The 25856-nt window shown below is 42.8% G+C and overlaps 1 protein-coding gene across 4 annotated transcripts in view; it reads left to right on the top strand.

Moving 5' to 3' along the window:
- The window catches only part of nfia (nuclear factor I/A), a 266171-nt gene extending 243296 nt beyond the window's left edge, over nucleotides 1-22875 (top strand). For all 4 annotated transcript variants that reach the window (XM_074636630.1, XM_074636631.1, XM_074636632.1 and 1 more), the window contains 4 exons: nucleotides 6478-6656; nucleotides 8467-8629; nucleotides 10393-10481; nucleotides 17632-22875. In XM_074636630.1, coding sequence (XP_074492731.1) covers nucleotides 6478-6656; nucleotides 8467-8629; nucleotides 10393-10481; nucleotides 17632-17646 — 446 coding nt within the window. In that variant the 3' untranslated portion in view covers nucleotides 17647-22875. The remainder of the gene's footprint in view (nucleotides 1-6477; nucleotides 6657-8466; nucleotides 8630-10392; nucleotides 10482-17631) is intronic.
- Nucleotides 22876-25856: the final 2981 nt, after the last annotated feature.

Here is a 25856-nt window from a genome sequence, read left to right as displayed (position 1 = left end):
ATGCGTCCTCAGTGATCGGATCACAAGTGGACAGCTTTAAGTACGTCTGTTCACACCTGGTATTAGAATGCGTCTCCACATGCGTCTTCAGTGGCCACTTGTGATCTGATCACACTTCCCTGCTCTATATGCAAATAAACACATACTGTAGTAAACACACGGCTAATGCAGCAGATGTTGTTACATGATATTACAGGAATATCAGTAGTAATATCCTACATATTCATGAATTTGGGTACATTTTATTAACATCAAAATATAAGGTTATTGTACCGGCGGTTCCCGGGGACCTCTGTGCCGTTACCGCTGCCTTTGCCTGGAGCGGGCTGCAGCGCTTCAGAGAGCCGGGGAGGAGAGAAAGCAAGCGAGGGGCGGGTGGGTGTCATCTCCGTGCAAAGCACCGGAACAAAAACACTGACACATCTCCGACAGCTAATATCTATATATCCATATACAGTTGAGATCCTGTTATGGTTCCTGTAAAAGTTCTCGTGGTCATGAAGGACTCAGTACCAGATCTAGTTCCAACATAGTCGGATGGTTCGTGTCAGTTTGTCATCCAGCTGCTGTTTTTTTTATTGCTGAATGTTTTCCAGCAGTCTGTGGGAGGTAAATCCTGCTCATGTTGGAGCAGATTAGAGGATTGAAAGTGATTTGTGAGCTGATGGGAGCAGCTGAACTCCCACAGAGCTGCACACAAAATAAAATAAAATGTGAAAAAACATAGGCGTCATTAATCCTCATCAGTGACGCTGCGAGTTCTCGATCTGGATTCAGTCCATCTTCCTGTTACCTCTTCAGCAAGCTCTTCCTCGGATCCTCCTCCTCCTCCTCCTCCTCTTCCCTCTCAAGGTCTCTCCTCCACTCTCTCCTCTACCCAACTCCATCTCCTGATTTTCTCTTCTCCTTCCTTCTTGTTCTCTCCTGCCAGTGAGGAGTTATCTCCTTCTCTTCCTCCTCTTGTACCTTCTCACCTCCTTCCTCCCCCATCTTCATCCTTCTTCAGCTACATCTTGTCTCCTCCTTGGTTTGTCATAACTTCCTCCTTACCACTCTGCTCCTCCTCCTAATCTTTGCTCAAATCTTCCCCTCCTCATCCCTCCATCCTTCATTCTCCTCCTCCTGTTCCTTCTGACCTCCCTCCTCCCCTCTCTTCTTCCTCATCCTTCCTCTGACTGACAATGTCTCACCTCCTCCTTCTTGGCTTGCCATTACTTCTCGCCTTCCTCCCCTACTACTTTGGTCAAATTTTCCCTTCCCCATCTCCTCATCCTCCTCCTCTCCCTTAAACTGTCTGCCCTCCATCCTTCATCCTACTCCTCCTCTCCCCTGCTGTACAAATGAAGGAGCTCTGCTATTCAATTCCTCTCCTCCCTCTTATCGTTTATCAATCCACCTCTTGATGGCAAATATCTTCTTCAAGGAAAAGTTGGCAGAGGAGGAGACAGAGGGGGAGTGGAGGAGGAGGAAGAGAAGGAGGTGGAGGAGGAGGAGGGTGTCTGAGGCAGTGAAGCGAGGCAATTTGCAAAGTGGAACTAATCCCGGCCCTTTCTTCTGTGTTCGACATGCAGGCCGCCGGTTCTCAATACCACACACACACACACACACACACACACTGTTATTGTGTTGTTAAAGGAAGACTCAGACATTTTGGAAAATCCTCTTGTTTGCTGTCTCTGATAGACGAGATGATCAATATCAGTTTTGTCTCCGTACCCGCAATAGAGAGAACTTTACATTTTTAGCTCCACTGCTGGTAAGAATGCTTTAAAATTGTGGATGTAATTAACCCTGCTTCCTCTAGAGGGCGCTAGAAAGACCTTCACTCTGTTGAGATCAGAATTTAGAGGACCAGCATGTAACATTTATTGTCAGAATTGAAATATAATCTCTAATCTCATCTCATCTTCAACCTCTTATCCGGGGTCGGGTCGCGGGGGCAACAGCTCCAGCAGGGGACCCCAAACTTCCCTTTCCCGGGCCACATTAACCAGCTCTGACTGGGGGATCCCGAGGCGTTCCCAGGCCAGTGTGGAGATATAATCTCTCCACCTAGTCCTGGGTCTTCCCGTGGCCTCCTCCCAGTTGGTCGTGCCTGCAACACCCGGGGGGGGGGGCATCCTCACTAGATGCCCGAACCACCTCAGCTGGCTCCTTTCAACACAAAGGAGCAGCGGCTCTACTCCGAGTCCCTCACGGATGACTGAGCTTCTCACCCTATCTCTAAGGGAGACGCCAGCCACCCTCCTGAGGAAACCCATTTCGGCCGCTTGTACCCGCAATGTAGTTCTTTGGGTCATGACCCAACCCTCATGACCATAGGTGAGAGTAGGAACGAAGATTGACCGGTAGATCGATAGCTTTGCCTTCCAGCTCAGCTCTCCTGAAATGTTATATTAATAAGTATGTTTTCTTTAGTGTATAATCACCTGAAATTAAGAACAAAGTTTTTGTTAGCTTAGAATGATTTCTTTACACTGATCAGCCATAGCATTAGGTCAGCATGGGCACCCTGACCGGTCTGCGGCTACGCAGCTCCATACGTAACAAACTGCTCATCACTGTGTGTTCTGACACCTTTCTATCGGAACCAGCATTAACTCTTTCAGCAGTTTGAGCTCCAGTAGCTCTTCTATTGGATCTGACAACACGGGCCAGCCTTCGCTCCCCACGTGCATCAATGAGCCTCGGGTCTGACCCTGTCGCCGGTTCACCAGTTCTCCTTCCTTGGACCACTTCTGGTAGGTCCTGACCACTGCAGACCGGGAACATCCCACAAGAGCTGCAGTTCTGTAGATGCTCTGACCCAGTCGTCTAGACAGCACTATTTGGCCCTTGTCAAAGTCGCTCACATCCTTACACTGGCCCATTTCTTCTGCTTCCAACACAAAGTCCAAAATGTTCACTTGCTGTCTAATATATCCCCCCCACTGCCAGGTGCCATTGTAATGAGAAAATCAATGTTATTCACTTCACCTGTCAGTGGTCTTAATGTTATATCTGATCAGTGTAGATCTACATACGGAGTGGGTCCTCATCACGGAACCGGTTGCCATGTTTCTACACTAGCCCAGAACCAAGACCCCAGGAAGAGCACCGGGCTTTGAAGGAAATAATAGCCAAACGGTGGAAATACAACTTCCGTGTCAGTCACGTGATGCCACTGGGCCCAAAAATACTTTTTCCCATAGACTTACATTGGGAAAGAGACGTCTGTAACTCAGCGAAAATTTTCCAGTATGAACACTTGCAGTCATTCATTCATTAGGTCCTCAAAGTTGTAAAATGCACTAATAGCTGAATCCAGCATCTGACACGTCCTTTCTGATACCAGAATTTTTGGGGCTCAACGGGCTACATACAATGTATGTTTTATAAGTCTCTGAAAAGGTACAACCAGTCACGCCCACTTTACACAGTGATTGGCCAGGTGTGTGCAAGTGAGAAAGTGTTCAGGGCTTTCAGTCTGTGGTCTTTTGCTTTTGGAAAAGGAAAAGGAAAGATATATTACCAAATATTCTATAATTCAATATTGTAACAGAACTTTACACACTGCCGTCATCTGCTAAATAAGTCAGATTTTTGCAGGCCCAATACATTACTCTTATCTGCATTAAAGCTACAGTAGGCAGTATATTTTTGGCATCATTGGGCAAAAATCCCATAATAACCTTTCAGCATATTGTAATTCAAGTGTTCTGAGAGAAAACTACACTTCTGCTCCTCCTCATGGCTCTGTTTTCAGGCTTTAGGAAATCTAACCTGCGACGGGAGACTTTGACCAATCACAGGTCACTTCATTGAAAGAGCGTTCCTATTGGCTGTGCTGCGGTCATGTGACCGGAACTTGGCGTTCCTTCACCAGATTTCACAATGGCGGCGGCGTCACAAACTTTTTTATTTTACAGCTAAACCATGCACTACAAGATGATTCTGAAAACATCTGAGGAGAGAAATAGACATTACAGTAACAGAATATTGATTCATATTTGATCAGCGCTGCCTAGTTTGACCGTTTGGTCGGAGTTCGCGAGTGATTGACAGCCGGCTCTCATAGACAGCTGATGGACAGCAGACCTCAGATCAGCTCTTACTGCTTGTTATCCTCCGGTCTGTGAAATCTTGCAGATGCCGCTAGGAGCACCGGAGGACACCGGAGGACACCGGAGGACACAGAGGAACATGATTTTTTCTCAGGTTACCTGTTTCATGTACTACTGTCACGATATAACGACCATTTTTTAAATTTTTTTTTTTTTAATCATATTTGCTTTAAGTAGAGCCTAGCAACACCTTGGGATGTTGTATCGCAACCAGTTTGTGGTTTTAGAGGGAGTTACGTGACGGAACTATTTCTTCACGGACTACGGGTGTCTGTTCCTGGGGTCTTGTTGTCGCCAGGAGGTTGCCAGGCAACAATCAGAGATGCTGAACAGAAGTGCTGCTGTTTCCCAAAATATGAAAAAGTTGTATATAATGAAGAATATAATTAATTTGTATTTGTGTAGCACAAGTGTGTGTGTGTGTGTGTGTGTGTGTGTGTGTGTTTGTCATCGTGAACAAGTCATTGATGTTGTTTCCTTCCTGTCCAGACTCCCTCACCTAAAAGGACACACACACACACACACACACACACAGGTGGTTGTACATGCCAGCACACTGAGTGAGATCATTCCTATTGATGTACACACACAGTGTCCCTTTCTGTGTGTGTGTGTGTGTGTGTGTGTGTGTGTGTGTGTGTGTGTGTGTGTGTGTGTGTGTGTGTGTGTGCGTGTCTGTGTGCGTGTCTGTGTGTGTGTGTGTGCGCGCGTGTGTGTGTGTGTACGAGAGAAAGAGAGGGCAGAGAAAGCCATCTATCCAATGATTACTGTAAATACATTGGCCGCAGTGTACGCACACACACACACACACACACACACACACACACACACACTTGGTCAGTGTGTATTGTCAGAGTGATAAATCACAGCAGACTTTAAGTGAATTAGTGCAGCAGCTTTAACTCTCCTTCCCTCCATTCCTCTCTCTCTTTACTTTTATATGTCTCTCTACCCTCTCTCTCTCTCTCTCTCTTCCACTGCCTCTATCATCTCTAAAGTCTCTCTATCTCTGTCTGCCTCTCTCTCTCTGTGTCTTTACATTTAAATGTCTCTCTCTCTCTCTCTCTCTCTCTTCATCATCTCTAAAGTCTCTCTATCTCTGTTTGCCTTTCTCTCTCTCTGTGTGTGCCCTGTTACATCTCTCTCTCTCTCTCTCTCTCTCTCTCTTTTCCTCCTCTCTATACATCACAGTCCTTAACGAGGCCTCGTCCACTAACGAGCAATCAGAGAATATTAGACCAATTCGAGCCCTAATTTGATTAGAGAGAGAGGGAGGAGAACAGGACAAGGAAGCATAGGAGAGGAGAGGAGAGGAGAGGAGAGGAGAGGAGAGGAGAGGAGAGGAGAGGAGAGGAGAGGAGAGGAGAGGAGAGCAAAAAGGTGGAAAGAAGGAAGGAAAAGGAGAGGAGAGGGGACGAGAGGATAAAGTAAGAGGAAAAAAGATGAAATGAGAGGAAAGGAATGAAAGAGGGATGAAAAAGGAAAGGAAAAAGAGGGGAGGAAAGAGGAGAGGAGAAGAGGAGAGAGAAAGAGGGAGAAAATAGACGAGGAGAGGAAACAACAGAGGAAAGGAGAGGAAAGTGAAAAAAGAAGGTAAGGACAGTAGGAAAGAAGAGAAGACAAGAGAGGGGAGGAGATAAAAGGAGGAAGGAGCAAAGGAAAATAGAGGAGACAACAAAGGAGTGGAGATGAGAGAGAAATGAGGAAACAAAAAAAGACACAAGATGAGGAGGGAGGAAAGAAAGTGAGGAGGGTAGAGGAGTGGACGAAGGAGGAAAGGAAAGGGGAAAACCGGACAGCAGAGGATGAAGTAAGGGGAAGAGGAGATGAAATGAGAGGAAAGGCATGAAAGAGGGAGGAAAAAAGGAAAGGGAGATGAGGAGAGGAAACAACAGAAGAAAGGGGAGGAAAGTGAGAAAAGAAGGAAAGGTAAGGACAGTAGGAAAGAGGAGAGGACAAGAGAGGGGAGGAGATAAGAGGAGGAAGGAGGAAACAACAGAGGAGAGGAGAAAATAGGAGAGGAAAGGAAATGAGAAGGAGATAAAAGAGGAGAGGAGGGACATAAATAATGTTCATTGACCTCCACACACACACTCTTTGATTGACAGCTGGGTGTGAGAAGTGCATTATGGTCTGTTGTCGTTGTTTCATCTGCTCTGCTGTGTGTGTGTCCGTCATCAGGTATTTGCATGTGAAGCATCAACTTTAAATGTCCCTCTTTTTACTCGTCCCCTCTCCTCCCTCTCTCTCCCCGTCCCTCGATCAACTCTCCACCTCGCTCTCCCAACTTTCCTTTCTCTTAATAATTTTCTCTCTCCTTTCTTTTCTCCCCTCACTCTCCTCTCCCTCCCTCTCACCCCCCCACCCCCCGCAGCAAGCCCCCATGCTCCCCCCTCCAGCCTCCACTTCTCCTCCTCCCCCATCCTGCAGCAGCCCGGCTCCTACTTCTCCCACCCGGCCATCAGGTATCACCCGCAGGAGACGCTCAAGGAGTTCGTCCAGCTGGTCTGTCCTGACTCCGCCCAGCAGTCCGGACAAGTGGGCTTCCTCAATGTAAGCACACACACGCACACACACACACACACACACACACACACACACACAAACACTGAAACACAACACAAGGAAACATCTGAGCTGGGTTTTCCAGCCTCTGCAGAAGTGGGATCAGTATCTGTTTGCAGGGCTGGAGCAGAAAACACTGCAGTGTGTGTGTGTGTGTGTGTGTGTGTGTGTGTGTGTGTGTGTGTGTGTGTGTGTGTGTGTGTGTGTGTGTGTGGCCTTGTGTCTGCAGTGAGATAGTTGATATATCTGCGTCTAGACACTGAATCAATACACCCTCCACCACCCCTACCACACACACACACACACACACACACACACACACACACACACACACACACACACACACACACACACAATATGTCTGTTTTCTTCTTTTTTTTGCAGATGTAATAAAACCTGTATGACTAGAATGAAAGTGAAAGTTATAAAAAAAAAAAAAAAAACATCAACATGACATCCAGATGCATGACAAGAACACAAAATAGAACTTTCTTGACTTTCTTGATATGACGTTTAACATGCCCTTTTTCTTACCAAAAAGGGACAAATCTATGGATACAAGTATAAAGATCCGTTACTTAAAGGACCACTGTGTAGCATTTAGGCAGATCATTGGCAGAAATGCAATATAACAGTAATAACTATGTTTTCATTAGTGTATAATCACCTGAAAATAAGAATGGTTGTGTTTTCGTTACTTTACAATGAGCCGTTTAGATCTACATAGGGAGCAGGTCCTCTTCATGGAGGCGGCCGCCATGTTACAGTAGCCGAGAATGGACAAACCAAACACTGTTAACGTTTCCTGCTTGGGCCAGTGTCGATAACGTTACCCTTCGCCGCCGCTCTCTCTCTCTCTTGCTTCACCACTCACTTCCCACATACACACACACACTCTACACACTCTACACTCTGGCTCTGCTCCAAATGGCTCTAGAGAGAGACATTTGCGTTTTTGCGTCGGCCAACGTAGCTCTCCAACACGCCTAGCATTTTTAATGTGCATTATACTTTTTATGTCATAAAGAAGGCCTTAATCTATAACTTAATCTTTAACTTTGTTTTAAATATCTGACACATTTTAAAGAAAATATGAAGAATGTTAATTAATCAATTAATCGTTGTTTTATGTAACAAAAGAAAAAAACTTGTAAAGTAACTAAAGCTGTCAGATAAGTACAGGGGAGTAGAAGTATAAAATGGCATGAGAAGAAAAACACTCAAGTAAAGTACAAGTATCTCAAATTGGTACAGATGTACAATACTTGAGTAAATGTACTTTGTTATATGCCACCACTGGAAACAAAAGGCCATGTGTTTTTATGCCGCAGTATCCTGGTTTCTATCAACGTACTCCAGGTAGCACATCCAGCTTTCTGAAGAATAAAAGTGTATACATGCAGGACACTAATGTCAATGTAAACGCACTCACAGACTTCTATGCATGTATACAGATAAAGACACAGTATGTATGAATATATGAAGAGTCTGTGGAGGGAAAGAGCAGAGACAGAAGGATGCAGAGAGGTGAGGCGAGGTACTGTGGTATTATGCTTATAGATTAGCAGGATAAAATGCGAGCAGCAGCAGAATTCTTTATGACCAGCCAGGAAAACTGCTGACACACACACACACACACACACACGCACACACACACACACACACACACACACACACACACACACACTCAGAGGGCAGCAGAGAGTTGAGCTGTTACAGGTTAACTATGTGACCAACCTGTTGATGTTTTTGTGTGTATATTTGTATTGAATGCTTTTTAACCCCCCCCCCCCTTCAGCCTAATGGTAGCTCCCAGGGAAAGGTCCATAATCCTTTCCTGCCGACGCCCATGCTGCCTCCACCTCCACCTCCCCCAATGGCCCGTCCCGTCCCGCTGCCCGTCGACGCCAAGCCGCCCTCCACCTCCTCCGAGGGCGGAGGACACTCACCCACCTCGCCCAGTGAGTGCAAATGAATTTTATTGTAACTTTTAATTCATACCCAACACGTATAAATCATATGTTAAAAGAAGTATTTGGTTTCCCTGGAGGCCAATCCGCCTCTGCAACAAAGGAAAAAATAGATTAAACATCACAATATTTTAATTATTAATCTTATATTTACTTCAAAATCGAAAGAAATGATTCATAATCTGTGAGAGGTGACTCGTATTGTGTTTGGATTATATTTGACTTCAGGGTTTAGTGTCGATTTCTTTCGTTTGGCAAAAACACAAAGAGTCTGTGCCAAAAAAATGTAATCCTCCTTACTCATCAACAACATGTGAATATATATATTTATTGCTTCTGTTTTTGGTTGCTTTCATCGTGAGTTCAAATGTACTTAATTTCAAGCAGGAAAGAAATCTTTGTCATTACTCTGACCTAGATCTTCTTAAGAATTCCTAAAAGGCTTTCAAAACTTTATTATACCCGTCAACGCTATGAATGACACTGTTGATCCTGATTTAACAGCTTTAGTTATTGCAGTTGTTAAAGGCTGACAGTTCCCCTGCTTCTAGTCTTTTTCCAGTCTATTGAAAGGTAGAAAAGTTTCAGAACTACAAAGATTATTTAATGAAGTAAAGTCAGGACTAAGAGTTTCCATGGTAACAATAAGTACGTAAAATGTCCTTGCAAAGGCCTTTACACACTGCAGGTGTTTTTTATTAATTCGCCGTCATTATACTTTTTCAAACTGTTGTTTTGTCGTGAATACTTTTATGCGGCGAAAAATTACTTATTTGTTTTCTGAACGAGGTAGATTTTTCTAAACTTTCGCACCACGAATAAAGGCATCGACCAATCATGATGTGCAGAGTGGACATATTCAGGCTCCGCAGTCTGAACCAAGATGGCAAACTTTATTACTCCTTTCAACCTTGACAAAGGCAGCGCAGATCAGATCCACTCCTTCCGTGCTTTCCTTTCACAATAAAAGCCCTGGACATATACACTGTGTTTACATATATCATTGCCAGTATGAATAGTTTTGATGCGAAATATTCGCAGGCGAGTATTTCACATTTTCGTGTCATTTATTCGTAAATAATACGGTGTGTAAAGGTCTTAACTGTTGAATTTTTGTCCAGAAGGGAAACATTTTTCTGATAGAATAAACATGACTGAGCAGCGGTTGCCTGGTCAGCCATGTTTTTAAGTTTAAAAAAGTCTCAATTTACCCAGAATTCATAGCAAATTAGGTCTACTTATGATGGTCAAGGACTAGACAGCTTCGTGTAACAGATGTCTTTTAGATGTCTACCTGAAGTGTGACTATTAGTTAGATCTAAGTCAAAGTCTATCTTTGTGAAACAGAGATTTAAAGTCTGAGTCTGGAGAGGACAGAGAACAAGAGTTCCCAAAACATCAGACGTGTTCCTTTAATTAAAACTAAAAGATCAATCAAAAAACTTCAGGACACCACAGTCGGGACAAAGTCACAAGTCGTTCTTGCGTCCTGGCTATGAAGTCCCAGACTTTGTGTTTCAATTCATAAGTCATTATATACCCTTGCCAAACAAACAAAGCAATTGTCCGTTTAATAAATTCACAGAAAAATTGATATTTTGGAATGTTTTTATTACTTTCAAACAAAGTTGTTAAAATCTCTTGTACTTTCTGAGCTAAATGTTTTGAATTCTTCAGAATCATGATTCGAATCCACACCTAAACTACACTCAGGTTGACCTTAATAAACTGAACTTTGTGTGTGTGTTGTACAGCCTACTCCACCCCCACTTCATCTCCAGCCCAACGGTTCGTCAGCGTCGGACCCCGAGACCCCGGCTTTAACATCCCTCAGCAACCACAGGTAACACAAATCCCTCCAGCTCCTCCTGGGGTCTCCCAAGTCCAGATGGGACATACAGTAGTAGGCCTACTCCCCCCGGTGTGTCCTCCATCTCCTCCCAGTTACACCTTTATTGGGGCTAACTTACACTGTATGGCCAAAAGTATGTGAATAAAGTACTGTTGCTATGGTTACCTGCAGTTTAATACACCCTGACCTCTGATTTAAAACAGCAGTTGAACTGTTGATCAGGATTACGTTTGAGGTGTGCACATATATATGATTTTAAAAGCATCTAACAGCCAATCGGAGAGCAGGGTTTTGCGTGTCTCGGGTATCAGTGCTTGTAAACAAAAGATGGGAAAAGAAAGCAGCACTTCACGTCAGGCCTGTAACATTTACTATAAAGCAGGTGGTCAGTGAACGCAACATCCACATCTAACATAATGCTATTGAGTGTGTGTGTGTGTGTGTGTGTGTGTGTGTGTGTGTGTGTGTGTGTGCAAGTCAGGGTCTGTTTGCCAGCTGATTTATGAAGAGTGTAACGATTGGGCAGCCTTGACTTAACTCATCCCACACATACACACACACACACACACAGTGTACTGTAGTGAGATGACAGTGAGGTGGGAGTCCTCTGTTGACAATCGGGACATGTTTGATTGCTTTGGTGTGTGTGTGTGTGTGTGTGTGTGTGTGTGTGTGTGTGTGTGCGTGCATGCGTGCGTGCGTTTGATTGTGATTGTGTGCGTTTGGTGGCCCGCAGTGAACGAGGCTGTCGATTTATTGACTCTGTCACAGGCCAACGCACACACACACACACACACACACACACACACTCCTGTAGACATGAGCCAGGTGTTTGTCAATGCTGCTGGAAACAGACTCCTGTTATTTATTCTGTCTCTCTGGGACGTCGTCCCCTCAGTCTACTAATAAGGACTGTCCTCAGATGCTGCATTTACAGAAACGGTGTTATCTTTTTAGGAATAAACATAAAGTGTAGGTCAGTGATGAACTTCAAATGTGGACATTTATCGAAAGTAAGAAATTTTTTTTTAAATAGAAGGACATCTTTAGAAAGTGAGGACATTTTTTAAGATCAAGGACAACTTTTGAGGTTGAGGACATTTTTGTAAAGTGAATACATTTTAGAAAATCTGTATTTTCATTAGTAGTTTTGGGAAAGTAGTGATATTCTTGGGAAGTGAGAAGAGATTAGGAAAGTGAAGACATTTTGTGACATAAAGTCATTTTTAGAAAGTGAGGACATTTTTAAAAAGCGAGGACAATTATTGAGGTTGAGGACATATTTGTCATATGTGTTTTTGTTAATTGAGCACAATCTGCTGTTGGAAAAGTTAGGACATTTATTTGGAAATGAGGACATTTTTGGGAAGTAAGGACCTTTGAGAAAGTGAAGACAATTTGGAAATGTGTGGAGGAAACTGTCAAAAGTTTTGATACAAAATATTCGCAGGCAAGTGTTTTTGCATTTTCTTGTTGTTTATTTGTCACGCTTCCGGTGTGTAAAGGCCTTTATATGGGCTAGGAAAATTATTATGTTAATGAGGGTCCTCACAAGTATAGAACTGCAAATATGTGTGCTGTGGTTAATGTGTATAAAAGGCAGTAATAGATTGACAGGGAGAGCCCTGCTGCATTAAAGAGTGTGACCTCGGAGCAGGACACACATACACACACACACACACACAAACACATGTACTTACACACATATACACTCACACATAAAATCAACATAATGACACACACACACACACACACATAGAAGCAGGAACAAAAGTCACCCTGGGCGGTCGACATCAGGCTTCTGTTCGAGAGAGAGAGCCATGGGACAGTACCGTAAACACTCCCTCCTCTCATCGCCATGGTGACCAACTGGACAGTCTGTGCATTCCTGTGTGTGTGTGTGTGTATAGGTTTTTTGGGGAGTTGGGGGCAGATGGCCCTGGCATTGTGTGAGAGTAGGCATCGTGCCCACATGGGTCAGCGTGGTGGTTGCCGTGGGCGACGGTGGCGGTTGCCCACGGAGACGAAGATGGAGGGAGGGAATTGGCACCTCCATCGTGCCAACCAACACACACCTTACACACACGTACACACACACACACACACACACACACATTATACACACTACTATACAACAGCCAGCCATGACCTGATCAATAAGTGTGTGTGTGAGTGCGGTTGTGTTACATCTGAGCAGCAGACGTTGCAGTGAGGGTGCTTTCCCATCTGTGTGTGTGTGTGTGGGTGTATGTGTAGTCATCATCTGTCTCTGTGTCCTATTTGCACACAGTCTTCAAGGTGAAGCTCACACACACAGACATGCAGTAAAAGCACCACGCCCACCTCATGACTCACCCACACTGTGTGTTAGCGTGCATGTGTGTGTGAGTGTGTGTGTGTGTGTCTGTGTAAAGTGCTGACTCAGGACGAGACAGGACTGGGCGAGGGACATAGAAACACTATCAGATAGAGATAGAGAGAGAGAGTATAGAGGTAGAGAGATGTTCATGGAATATAAAGTTTGCTTTTATTCTCATAAGATTCTGACCAAAACAAGTGTTTGTGTTTGTGGGGGGAATTTTTTTTTTAATAATCATCCACCAAAACCAGTTCATGAATAAGTTTTTACATATTTGACATATTGACTTGACATATTTTTTTTCCATGGCTGCATTAAAAAAACTGTATAGAGAACATGGCAGGTTGGTTTTCAGTTAGGGTCTACATAAGGGTGGCAATATTTAAAGTAGGGATGCAGTATGACAATGGGGCCGATCTATTCAATTCAATTCTATGTTTAAAAAAATATATATATATACATATATATATATGTATATATATGTATATATTTTAGTAGTGTACTTACATTATCCCAAATGTTTCCAACAATGTTCAAACCCAGAGAAATCCTCAATTTTATTAATGGTAACGGACCGTTTCATCTATCAATGACGACATATCCACGTCGCCCCTTCTAGTTCCTATTATTTCCAGGGAAACACAGAAACACCGTATGATACGTCAGAGAGCGAGGGAGAAAGCCGGTGATCCAGCTATGTAGATAGCAGCCCTATTTGTTTACAATAGTTTTTTTGGAAACTGGTGATGGAGCACGATTATTCATCGCCGTTTGCTGCAGCCACCAAGCTAATGTGTACGGTAACGTCATCAGGTTACAACAACGCTCAATACGCTCATAAAGTTGTTTTTAGTATGATTGTTTTGACCACAGTTCACAGCGCTGGGCAAACCCACGATGAAATTCACCACATGGCGTTAGCTAACGTTACAATAACATTAGCTGTAAGGGCAGTCGACTCATCTAATGGTAAGTTAGCAAGTTAACGTTAAGTTACTTGAGGCTATTTCATTAGAATTAAATTACATTATACATTAACTTGTCCCTGAATGTGATTTGTTTTCATCGGCAGTGGTGAAGACGCCAGCTTCCATGATCCCACGCTACTTCAAGATGTCATCAAATTACTCCTTATATTATTGTTTTGATTGAGAGCCCCCTAGAGGCAGACATTACATATTGCGCATTTAATATTTTTCTTGCTGTCTTTTGTTCAGATTCAAACCAACAGTAAATTTATCTAATAACAAGTATTGTAATGAGCAACAAGTAATATAGCCAAACTGTTGCACTGGGTGACATGTTCCTTCATCACCATGAACACACACACTTCAGTTTATTCTGACTCAATCCCACACACACCATCCTGCTGCCATACTCCATACTCACTAGAGCACCAAATGTGGATTAATCCACCGCTGAAAGTAGTCCCCAACAAATGCACTATTTTCTCCTGTTTGTTTGATTAAAGCTACAGTGACCAGCTGTATTAAGATATTACTGAGCCTTTTTAAAAATGAAATTACTAGAGCTGCTGAAGTGAAGCGGTAACGCGTTAACACAAATTCATTTTAACGCCACTAATTTCTTTAACGCATTAATGCAAATTGCGTTTTTTAGGTTGTAGCGGGCCTAATTTTTTAGCTAGTGAAGATACTGGTATCATATGAAACTAAAAGAAAACCTGAAGAATCCATTGGTACCAGCCATGTCCAGCCTGTCGCGAAGAAGGTTAAATAACGCTCCAAACTTGCGCTAAATGTTGGCGAGGAAAAACTGTCATAGTCATTTTCAAAGGGGTCCCTTGACCTCTGACCTCCAGATGTGTGAATGTAAATGAGTTCTATGGGTACCCACGAGTCTCCCCTTTACAGACATGCCCACTTTATGATAATCACATGCAGTTTGGGGCAAGTCATAGTCAAGTCAGCACACTGACACACTGACAGCTGTTGTTGCCTGTTGGGCTGCAGTTTGCCATGTTATGATTGGAGCATATTGTTTTATGCTAAATGCAGTACCTGTGAGGGTTTCTGGACAATATCTGTCATTGTTTTGTGTTGTTAATTGATTTACAATAATAAATATATACATACATTTGCATAAAGCAGCAAATTTGCTCACTCTGATGTTCATAAGAGTATTAAATACTTGATAAATCTCCCTGTAAGATACATTTTGAAGAGCTAAAAAATGTGTGATTAATTTGTGATTAATTACGATAAACTATGGATAATCATGTGGTTAATCGTGATGAAATATTTTAATCGATTGACGGCTCTAGAAACTATATATTTGTGTTTTTAAAGATTTACATCTTTAGTAGGAACCAATGGGATTAGAGCTGAGAGCCACAGACAGGAAGTCAGAAAGTACTGAGAGAGGGACTAACGCGTTGGTTTTAGTCTGTACATGGGATTGTTGACAATGAGAAAAACATAGAAAAACACCAGACTGATCCTTTAAAGTCTCTCTACCTTCATTCTCCATCTTTCTCTTCATCTAACTCCTTTCTTTCTCTCTCTCTCTCTCTCTCTCTCTCTCTCTCTCTCTCTCTCTCTCTCTCTCTCTCTCTCTGTGATGAGTATCTACAGTCTGAATCACAGCTGTCAGCATCAGCCCACTGTGTGGTAACATTACTCCACACACACACACACACACACACACACACACACTGTCTGGCCTGTGAGAGTTTCATCTTCTCTGAGTCTTCTCAGGACAGAGGGAGGGAGGAGCTGCAGTGCAGGGAGCGAGCGAGAGGGCGAGAGACACTGGGAGACACTGGGGGAGAGGGAGGGAGAGCGAGCCAGCGAGGTAGAAAAGTCCCAGCGTCAGCAAGTTGTATTGATTAAAAACTAACCTTCCAGTCTTCTCCTCTATCACTACTGCACACACACACACACTCACGCACACACACACACATACAGCAATAGAATTACAACGAGTCAGGAGTGCAGAGAAACCCTGCAACACACGCACTCAAACTATTTACCTTCATTTGTTTTATTTAAACTTTCACTTTGCGTTCAATATTCAAAAACACATTTTATAAATTGCGCGTAATTTTTTAAAGAGTGCGATTGTGTATGTGTGTGTGTGTGTGTCTTCACTATAAATCAATACCTGTGTGTGTGCGTGTGTGTGTGTGTGTGTGTGTGTGTGTGTGTGTGTATGTGAAGAAGTACAGAGCGGGACGGGGAGGAGAAAGCAATCGAGAGAGGATGAATGTAAAGAAAAAAAGGGAGGAGAACGAAGAAGGTGGGGTGGGTAGGAGGGGTAAGGGGGTGGAGGGCGATGCGGTTGCCTTGGCGATGGTAGTCACGTCCCGGGCCGTCTGGTTGTCCCTAGCAACCAGACATGATGTAAGGCGGGGATGAACTTGAACTCGGCAGGGGCAGCGAGGAAGAGGAGGGAGAGATTCATGAAACATGAACGATGCACCTTTGGCGATCGATACCGGCCTATCAGAGATGGATTACGCACACACACACACACACACACACACACACACACACACACACAGTGTTTGGTGATACTGTGGAGATAGAAAGTCTCGTAAACTCCCAACTGAAGGCAGTTGTGTTTGAGGTCCCGAACATGTAATGAATCTGTGGCTGTCCGACCCAAACCTGAGACTCATCATGAGAAAATAAGTCCTGTTAATGTCCTTTAGAGGCTGGAGAGTTCATTACAACCACGGTATGAAAGTGTTGGACAAACACTGAACAAACAACATCCTGATCATTTCTCTTTTCTTAGAGTCTGAACAGAAGTTGAGCTAAACATGTAAACTTTGTCCTGAGGGTGGCGCCAGAGGAAAGGTTATGTGAAGGGCTCATCCTCTGGGGAGCAGGAATAGGATCAGGGATGGAACCAGGACAATATCCTGGAAATCATCCCGGCCTAATCTTCCACTTGTAAAATCTGAAAAACAAAATCCAACCCACATGCAGTCATCTGCAGCTGAAATATACCACAAAACTGCAAGTAAATCTGTTCACTGAATTGCAAAAAATAGCAACGTAAACTTTTAAATTTTTTCCGCCACAGGCAGCAACTGCAACTCGAGTTAAAGTAGCAGTGAGTTGATGCATTGACTTGCATTTTCTCAATCCGCAAATGTCTGCAGGTCAGGATAGATTTGGATTTAGATTTAGATTTTTTCGAGATCGTAAACATTAAGATGCGAACGTAAAGTGAATTTACAACTTGCTCGAGCATGTCTTCACTTCACTTTGCATCGTTTTCGCGCCTATGCTTATCTTTTATGGGGCACAGAACCTGCCAAAAATAAATGAATAAATAACTAAATGACTTGATAAATAAATATGTCATTAAATGCAGCAAAATAATATTGAAAGTAAATGTAGCCATTCATTTATTGATAAAATGTGACATAAATTGATATTTCTGTTTCAATTTTTTTTTTTATTTATTTATCTTTGCATTGATTACCTTACTTATTTACTTAATTTCCCCTTCTATTTATTTATGTATTTCTTTTTAATAGTTTTTAAATTTATTTATTTATTTTTGCATTTATTTTTGTTACTTTATATTTAAATGTGTGTATTTATTAATGTATTTATGCATTTATTTATTTATGCACAATTTTCCCATTGCATTTCACCCCTTATTCATTTCCCTAAATTTATTTATTTTGTATTCATGTCTTTATACATTTCTTTACAAATTTTGTATATAATATAGCGTGATCTGAATCGCTGAGGCTCCGACTCTATGAGACTCCATGTAAACCTATTTGTCTGTGTCTCTCCACAGTGGTACCTGGGATAAGGACTCCAGAGGCCCCTCCCCCCTCCACCCACCTGTACGACAGATCGCTGCCGCCTCCTCCTCAACCTTTGACCTTTGATGCCAGCTGCGACAGAGAGTCCTTTCTTGCCCCGCCCCTACAAGCCTCCTCCTCCTCCTCCTCCTCCTCCCCCTCTGCGCCTGACTCCGCCCCCACCAGCGCCATACACAGACTCAGCAGCATCAGCATGGCCACAGCGGATCAAACGCACCCCATCCCAGGTGTTAAACACCCACTCTGTAGACTGTACATCATACACTTCTCTGTAGACGTACGGTTCATATGTCAATGTCCATTTATAGTGCCAGACCCTGCCCCCCTACCGCCAAGCCAGACCAGGGTGAGAAATTTGTGGGGGGGACTGAGCCTTCAACCTTCGGGAACGCCGTAAAGCTGAATCCCAGCGCTTCCCCTCTGGAGAAAGTACACACCAACCCTACCATCATCCTCCACAGAGTGTGCATCCAGTGGACTTACAACGGTACAATGCCCTCCACCCACCATCCGACCCCCCCATCCTGGTGGATCCTGATGGCTTGGGGCTGGTTTGGTTGGTGGGACAGGACGGGCTGTGCCGTGGTTGGGGGAGAGGGGAGGTGTTACCTGGCTCAGATACCACCAGCTAATACCCCCTACCCCCCTGCCTGAGCCCTCACACACCTCCTGGGATGGACTCCACCCCCACTTGACCCCAGCCCCTGGTTAGTGGCATGTCAGGGAGGGAGGACGTCGACAAGGCTCTTTCCAAGGACATGGACCGGTGCTTAATGGAAAGAGCTGACCTGATGGGGAGGTGGTGCGGGCACAAACAGACGCCCTGCCTGTTTCACAGTAATAACATGAACTACACATGGAAGGGTGGGGGGAGTTCAGGTGAAGGTGGGGTTGTAATCGTGGGGGAAGCGGGGGTTTGTTGATGTGAAGTGTTGCGACCAGACGCTGGTGGTTTCCAAGCTTGTTTATCTGGAAGGCTTTTGGCTTCATGGCTCATTGATATTTCTCTCTTAGCCGTCATTTCAGCTGGTCCCCTCCTCTTCCTCCTCTATCCATCCACCAGTCTGGGTGAAGCTACAGCATGCTAAGGGTGGGCAGAAAGCTCTGGTGTCCGATACGCAGCCGGCAGACAGGAGAGAGATGAGTGACTAAACCTTAACCAGTGGAATATTGATCATGAGGAAAGTGCAATTTTGTTGGCTAGCTGTTGGATAGTTAAATATCTTTGTAAGATAGCTCGTTGAAAACAGTTGTTGAAAAGTATATATAAACTATATTTTTCTTCCTAGTCCGCTCACACCTCTGGGACTCTAAAATATTGGGGTACAAAAGACAACAACACAGCATTGAACTAGAAACCATAGCCTTGTGAGAAATAAGGGGAGCTGTATTCACATTTATTGTTTCTTATCTGTTGTTTGTTCATCTTGTAAAGCTGTTAGCATGGTAGAACAAGAATCCCTTTAAAGAAATATCATTTTAAACAATCACTTTTTTAAAGCATTTCTTGCAGCTTAAGTCTGCTTTTCATTTTGTTTAAAAGAAAAAACGCTAAGCGATTAACTTATTTTAATGAGCACATCGTTTTACTTTTTAAAAAAAAAAGCTATTTGAATTTCTCATGAGGCGAAATCAGGAGAAAATATAAACGAGTGAATTTAAGCTGAAACGTAATCATGTTCTCTCCGGTTTCTGCGAGATAATCTTTAACGAGTGTTGCCCGGTGAAGGGCTGCCCAATGATTGGCTGGGTCTCCTAGAGGTCCCGTCCAATCAAAAGCACTTATTCCTGCAGTTGGCCAATGGGCCGTGAGTGTGTAATCAGGGGGTGTGGTTTAGCGATAAAGAGGCAGAGCAGAGGGTAACTCTCTGGAAGCTTTCGTCCACAAATAGACAGCCAAGAGCTTCACATGCAACTTACCATTTTATTGAACTTCAGTTTTGTTTTTCCTTTCCTATACTATATATATAAATATATATACACACACGTGCACACACACACTCTTACGACCATCCAGCGTCGAACAAAAGTGAATTTAAGTGAAAAAAAGTTACAAAAAAGTAAAAAAAAAAATCTGCATGTTCTAGTGTTAGTGACAAATTTTTCCATAGATGATGTAGTTAGTGAGATAAAGATACTATATTGTAAACCCAACATCAGGCACTTGCCAGCAGCCGTCTATTAGTTTGGCCCCGTCGAGGCCTTTTCTATCGCTCTCCTTCACAAACAACCAGCTCTCTTCGCTTCTCGGCATCTCTCCATTCTTTTTATTTCTACTTCCTTCCCTTCCTCCTTCCTTACTTTGTCCTTCAGCAACAGATCAGTTCTGCTTTTCAGTTCCAAGACTTTTCATCCGTATGTTATCAAATTGCACGAAAACAATTGTTCCTCATCGATGTGCCTTGAGCCATGGTCCAGTCCTGAGAGGTTGCACAAGATCCAATGTGGAGAGTCTCGTTTTATTGTTTCTTCCTTTTTTTTCTTTTAATGTCTTAATTCACCCTCCACACCTGAGGTTTTGTAGGTAACTGAAGCAGTTAACGTCAAAGCGTTAAAGCTGAAGAGGAACGCTGTGATTACCAGACGTACTGGCTGGTAATCTCTCAGTTTGAGGTCTCAGGCCTTCGCTGCACTGCTTTCTGTCGCCCCCTACCTGCAGCGCTGAGCCGAGACCTCACAGGTTCAAATCTACACCAGCTACAATCAGGTCAATCATCTCCGGGTATCTGCTAACAGACAGCAACACGAGGACATTTTGTGAAATGAGCACGAGGTTATGTAATGTAGATGATATTCGTCTGCTATGAAAATCTCATGTAAAAACAACATGAGGTTAACATGACATTTTCAGCTGTTAGCTAATGGTCCGATGTAGCAGCTAAAAATGTTTCATTCAGGTTTACTAATAGTTAGCTGAAAAACACTGTACAATGTTAGCTAATGGTCTAGCAGCTAAAACTGGTTTCAGCTGAAGTAAGATTCAAAATAGATATACTTCTAATACTCCCTAGTCCCTAACAGTTAGGTTTAGCAGCTCAAAAAGTTTGGTTCCAGTTAGATAACGGTTCAGTTTAGCAGCGATAACTGATTTATTCAAGTTCGCTAACAGTTTAGTGGCTAAACACTTTGTGTCAGGTTAGCTTACTGTTGAGTTTAGCAGCTTAATAGTTTGGTTTATTACTTGGTACCTCCACAGTTACCACAGTTCAATTTAGCAAATGCGAAGTTTGTTGTTTGCAAACTATTGAACTTTCATTTAAATTATAAATGTGTAGTGATGACATAAAAATTGATTGATATGAAAACATATTTTGTCACTTTTCCAGTTGTTGGCAGTTGAAGACATCGTACTCATTTCACTAAATGTTGTGATATCTTGGTCGACCAGACGGAGCTTAGCCTATAGCTCCTCACTAGCTGGTAGATTAGTTCGGTTAACCATGTTTACCCCCACCCATCCCGTCATCCTGTCCTTTGTCTGATGGGGTGACTTTTTTTTTTCTTTACTTCTGTTGCTTCAATCTCCAAACAGCAAACCCTTTAATTTTCAAGTCTTCCTTTTTTAATTTTTGGTTGGTTGGTTCTTCTACTTTTTGTTCCCAGAAATGAATAATGAGGACATAAAATATGCAATACCTGCTTGCACTCACTTAAACTTATTTTATCTTACATTGTTTATTTGGTTTGGTTTTTCTTTCTCTTTACTTTCAACCAAAGTTAGCGTGCACGCGACTGGCATCGTGCTCCATGCTCCGTGCTTCCCTAAAAATTGTGAAGCCAGCCCCGCAGCAACGCTCCAGCCAAGCTGAGCCACCATCGCTCGGGGAATTCTACTTCCTTCCTTCTTTCCTTCCTGTTTTGATAATCTACCAGACGGCCGCAATATTACATTTGGGTCTCTCTTTCCTAAAGTTTTTTTTTATTATTTCTTTGGTCACAAGCAAGCCTTAAACAAGTCAACTTCTTCTCCATCGTGCAGAAAACAGTTTATCGAAAACATTTTTGATGACGTCCAACATTTTAACCACGCCCCGCCCTGCTTGGCAGAGGTTTTAGTGAATAAATTGTTTACCTGTTCTGTGTTCAGTCCGTCTATCAAATTTAACGGACAGCGACGTGACGCCATCAGCTGTGATGGTTTAGTAGTTCCACTTGTGTGGGTTGTGTTTCCTCTTAGTGTGACATGTTTGTTTTGTCTCTGTTCTTGCCTACCCTTTAGCCATGAGTTGGGCATTACTTCCTTAATTATCTGCACTAAATATGAAATAAATGACAATAGTGAAAAAGTATTACATAAAAAAATACAGCTTCCAGGGCTTAAAAAGAGCGAAGGGAATAAAAAAAAATTGCACGGACATTTTTTTAAGTGTCACAAAAACCTTGTGAAACAGCCTAGCATCTAATCAGCGACTTTTGGCTGTGTTGTGTGTAAGATAACGACAAAATTGCACCCTTTTTAAAGAAAGAAAAAATGAAAAAGAATATAAAAGCAATAGTTTGGGCAGTGTGTTTTTTTGTTCTTGTGTTGTGAGTGTAATTTAGTTCTGGTACAGCAGCGAAGAGACGCAGAGAAGAGTTAGCTCTTAACGGACGGGGGGTCAGGGCAGCAGGGCCACTCGGCCTGACTGGGAGACGTGTTTGTATGTTGTATAGTTTTATTAATTACACTGATTTTAAAGCTGCCCTATTTTATAATGCAGGACTTTTGTAACATTGATAAAATGAGGAAAAACTAGTGTTGTGAATTTTCTGATTGTTTGTATCGAGGCCACATTACTAGAACTGGTTTGGTTTGTTTTCTGGGAACTGGATTTAAGTTGAAAACTTTCCTGTTTCCTTATTTTCTTTATTTTTCTTTATTTGCTTTCCTTTTTGTATGTATTTAAGAACATTTCCTCTGTTGATGATATAGCATATTCCTGTACTTAAAAAGTATAGGGCGCTGTGGTGATAAGACCATTGTAAATGGATGTTACAGTATGCTGTATGTTTTGAAGGTTATTTGTTGCATCAGTGTTGATGAAGCTACATCTAGGTAATTCTGAGGAAAATTGGTAAGAAGAAAAGCAAGCGTTTTTTATGCATTTTAAAAATTTAGTTTTAGGCAGGAGACAATGACATAGCCAGCCAAAGGATGCCCCTACTATAAATGCATCTAGGCATCTTTTTTTGTGTTCACCATTCCATGCAGGAAAATAAACAGCTTGATTATGCAACATGATTCTTTTTCTTTTCCATCTGTTTCTTTCTTCACTGGCCCATAAGATCATCTCCTCCTCCTCCTCCTCCTCCTCCTCCTCCTCCTTCTCCTCCTCCTCCTCCTCCTCCACCTCTTCCTCTTCCTCTTCTTCCTCCTCCTCCAGCCCTCCCTGAGCCTGGAGGTCCACTCTGATCTCCGTCCATCCACACATCCGCTGCTGCTCATCACTGCATCACATTCATGCAGCAGATTATCAGCCAAGGAATGGCAAGTCACCAGGATGAAGGACACTTCCAGTGTGATCAGAGTTTCTGCTCATTTCCTACATCCGTTTTATAGGTTTTATCACAATAAGACATATTGACTTTTACCTCCACCTGTGAATACGGGAGGACCAATTAAATCTCTAACACCTCGTCTAAACTGGCCACAGAGTAGCAGCATCTAGGCGTCCATCAAGGTCTACACTGGATGTGTTCTTCCACACAACTAGAGCTGCAACCAACAATCATTTTCATTATCGGTTAATCTTCCGATTATTTTCTTGATTAATCATTCGATCATTTGGTCTGTAGAACGTCGGCAAATAGCACAAAATGCCCATCAAGAACTCCCAGATGTTGACATATTAAAACATCCAAAGATGTTCAATCTTCAATCAAAGAAAAAAAAAAAAAAATAATCACATTTGTGAAGCTGGAACCAGTGATTTTTTGCTTTAAAAAATCACTCAAAATTGTTCTGTAGAACGACATATTGATTAATCAACTCTTTTTTCACACAACCCAATACACAATCAATGTAGTTGCATTTACAATTATGAATGTTGTAGCTCCAGAAATGTGAGGCGGTAAGGAAAGCTGTTTTGATTAAAGAGAAGGGTGTTATGGGTAGGCAGGTTGAAAATAGAAAAGAAAAATCAGCATAAGGGAAACAGCAAACCAAATGTCTGTGACCTATCCTCGTGCACATTACTAAAAAATGACGATGCCAGTACCAATACCAGTACCCTTAAAGTGATACCGATACCAATAGAGTACTTCATTTAATATCCATTATGTGAAGCTGTTCGTTCCCTCCACTCCCCAGCTCAAAGACGCTCCACTCAAATCGCTCTCGGCTCGCGCTAAAAAAACAAGCTGCGTTGTATTTTAATTAGAGCTGTAAGCTACCGAATGCGAAAAAAAACTCAAACAAAATTCTAAATCCTAAATAAAATCAACATTCTTTAATGAATATAACTCGTCAGTTTTTGTTTGATTGCTGCTAGACTGCCCCGTTATTACATGTTGTGTGCGGCGCGTGGGACAGCAAACAGTCTTTTGAACGCAGTGAAAATGTTTTTGAAAGGCTAAACGCCAACGTACAGTATGGAGTGAAGCAGAATATTTCCTTAGATAGAACCATGTTGTGAAATTTGAAATTATTACATTTACCTTTTTTCAATAATTGTTGACTTTTGGACTTTACAACGCTTTGGATTTATTGGAAATGTTTGGTTCAAGTCTGAGAAAAGCTGGTGTGCGCAATACACAGATACATTCTGGGTCAGGCTCGCCCAGGCATGCTTCGAACTCATGGTTTGAGCGGTATCATTGCAAAATTGGAGCGGGATATAAGGCAACGCTCCAACTTTAAAAAAAATCCGCTCTGCACTCCATCCAAAATCCTTCCACTCATGCTCCCCGCTTGCTGGCGCTCCACTCTGCTCACATGCTCTGACAAATAGTCATTTTTTTCTATATCTGGGCACAAAGAGGATCAATTGCTGGTATTGTTTGACTGAAGAAGTTTCGATACTACTTGGTACTGGCCGGGTTATTTCGGTCAATACCTTAAAGGTATCAAGTAGCAATACCCAGCCCTACATGTTACCCATAGAAATATGTTCCAGCCTTTAAACAAGGGCTAATGAACATGACTGAGACACGTCCAGTGTAGACAAACTTTTATAAACTGTCTCCATCCTTACAAACTCATGTTGTTTGTCCAAACTTTTTTCAAACCCACATGATTCTAGTGGCAAATCCAAAGATATCAAATCCTGTACTGCATTTTGGGGAGTGTTTATAAAATAATCCATAAGGAATCTAAAATGTTGCCATTTGATGAAATGGTGAAGCCATAAAAAGCATCTTGGATTTGAATATTTGGAACAAGCAGAAACAGGCAAAGGCATTTTTTAAGGAAGGGGACATTTATAGTCGAAGAGGTTAAAGCTGAAGATTTATTGTACTTGTTTTGTTTGATTTGGTTTTGTGACTGAAATTTGGAGATGAGTAGAGTTTCAAGTGCATGTGCAAACACTCCAAATTTAAATAGTGGAAGAAAATGAGCAACTCAAATCCCACTGGAAGGGAAGGCTGTCAGGAGTTCCAGCTCACTGGGTGGTGGTGGTGTGGTGGCGGTGGAGGCTGAGGAGGGGCTGAATGTGAAGCTAACTACACCATGCTCACCTCCTCCACAAAACTAACAGCAGGCACACGAATCAGAGCCGAGGCAGAGAGAGCGGCGAGCCCATAAGGCCCGACAACCAGCTGAACCAACAAGCACCGTAATGCTAACTCACACCAGCAGGGACGTTTTCTGACAGAAACTCTCTCAAACAAATCTGACAAACCCCTCAGAGCGTCTAACCGCCCGATGAATCCTGCAGCTTCCTCCGTTCACCCCGATTCTAGAAACTCTAAAGCTTGTCCAACTAGCAGTATGAGCGAGAGCTCGAGTCAAAGGCTGACTTAAAAACTCCAGAAGAGAAGCACTTGCATTCCCCCCCTCCTGATAGCCCCCTCCCTCCTCTTGCTTCACCCCCTCCCCACCAACAGTTGATTTTTGGATTTTGCCTTTGAGGAATTCTGCCGCTCCATCAGGAAACAGGGTTGAATGAAGGCTGAGCTTTTTATGCTAACGCCTTTGTTGTCTTCACGTTTGTCCAAATTCTCCCGGGCAGAGATAAACCCCCCTCACCTCCACCCCAGAAACAAATCCATCAGACCG

This window comes from Sebastes fasciatus, chromosome 5, assembly GCF_043250625.1.
Source record: "Sebastes fasciatus isolate fSebFas1 chromosome 5, fSebFas1.pri, whole genome shotgun sequence".
NCBI lineage: Eukaryota > Metazoa > Chordata > Actinopteri > Perciformes > Sebastidae > Sebastes > Sebastes fasciatus.
The sequence above is the reverse complement of the archived record's forward strand: the minus strand, read 5'-3'. Positions and strand labels throughout refer to the sequence as shown.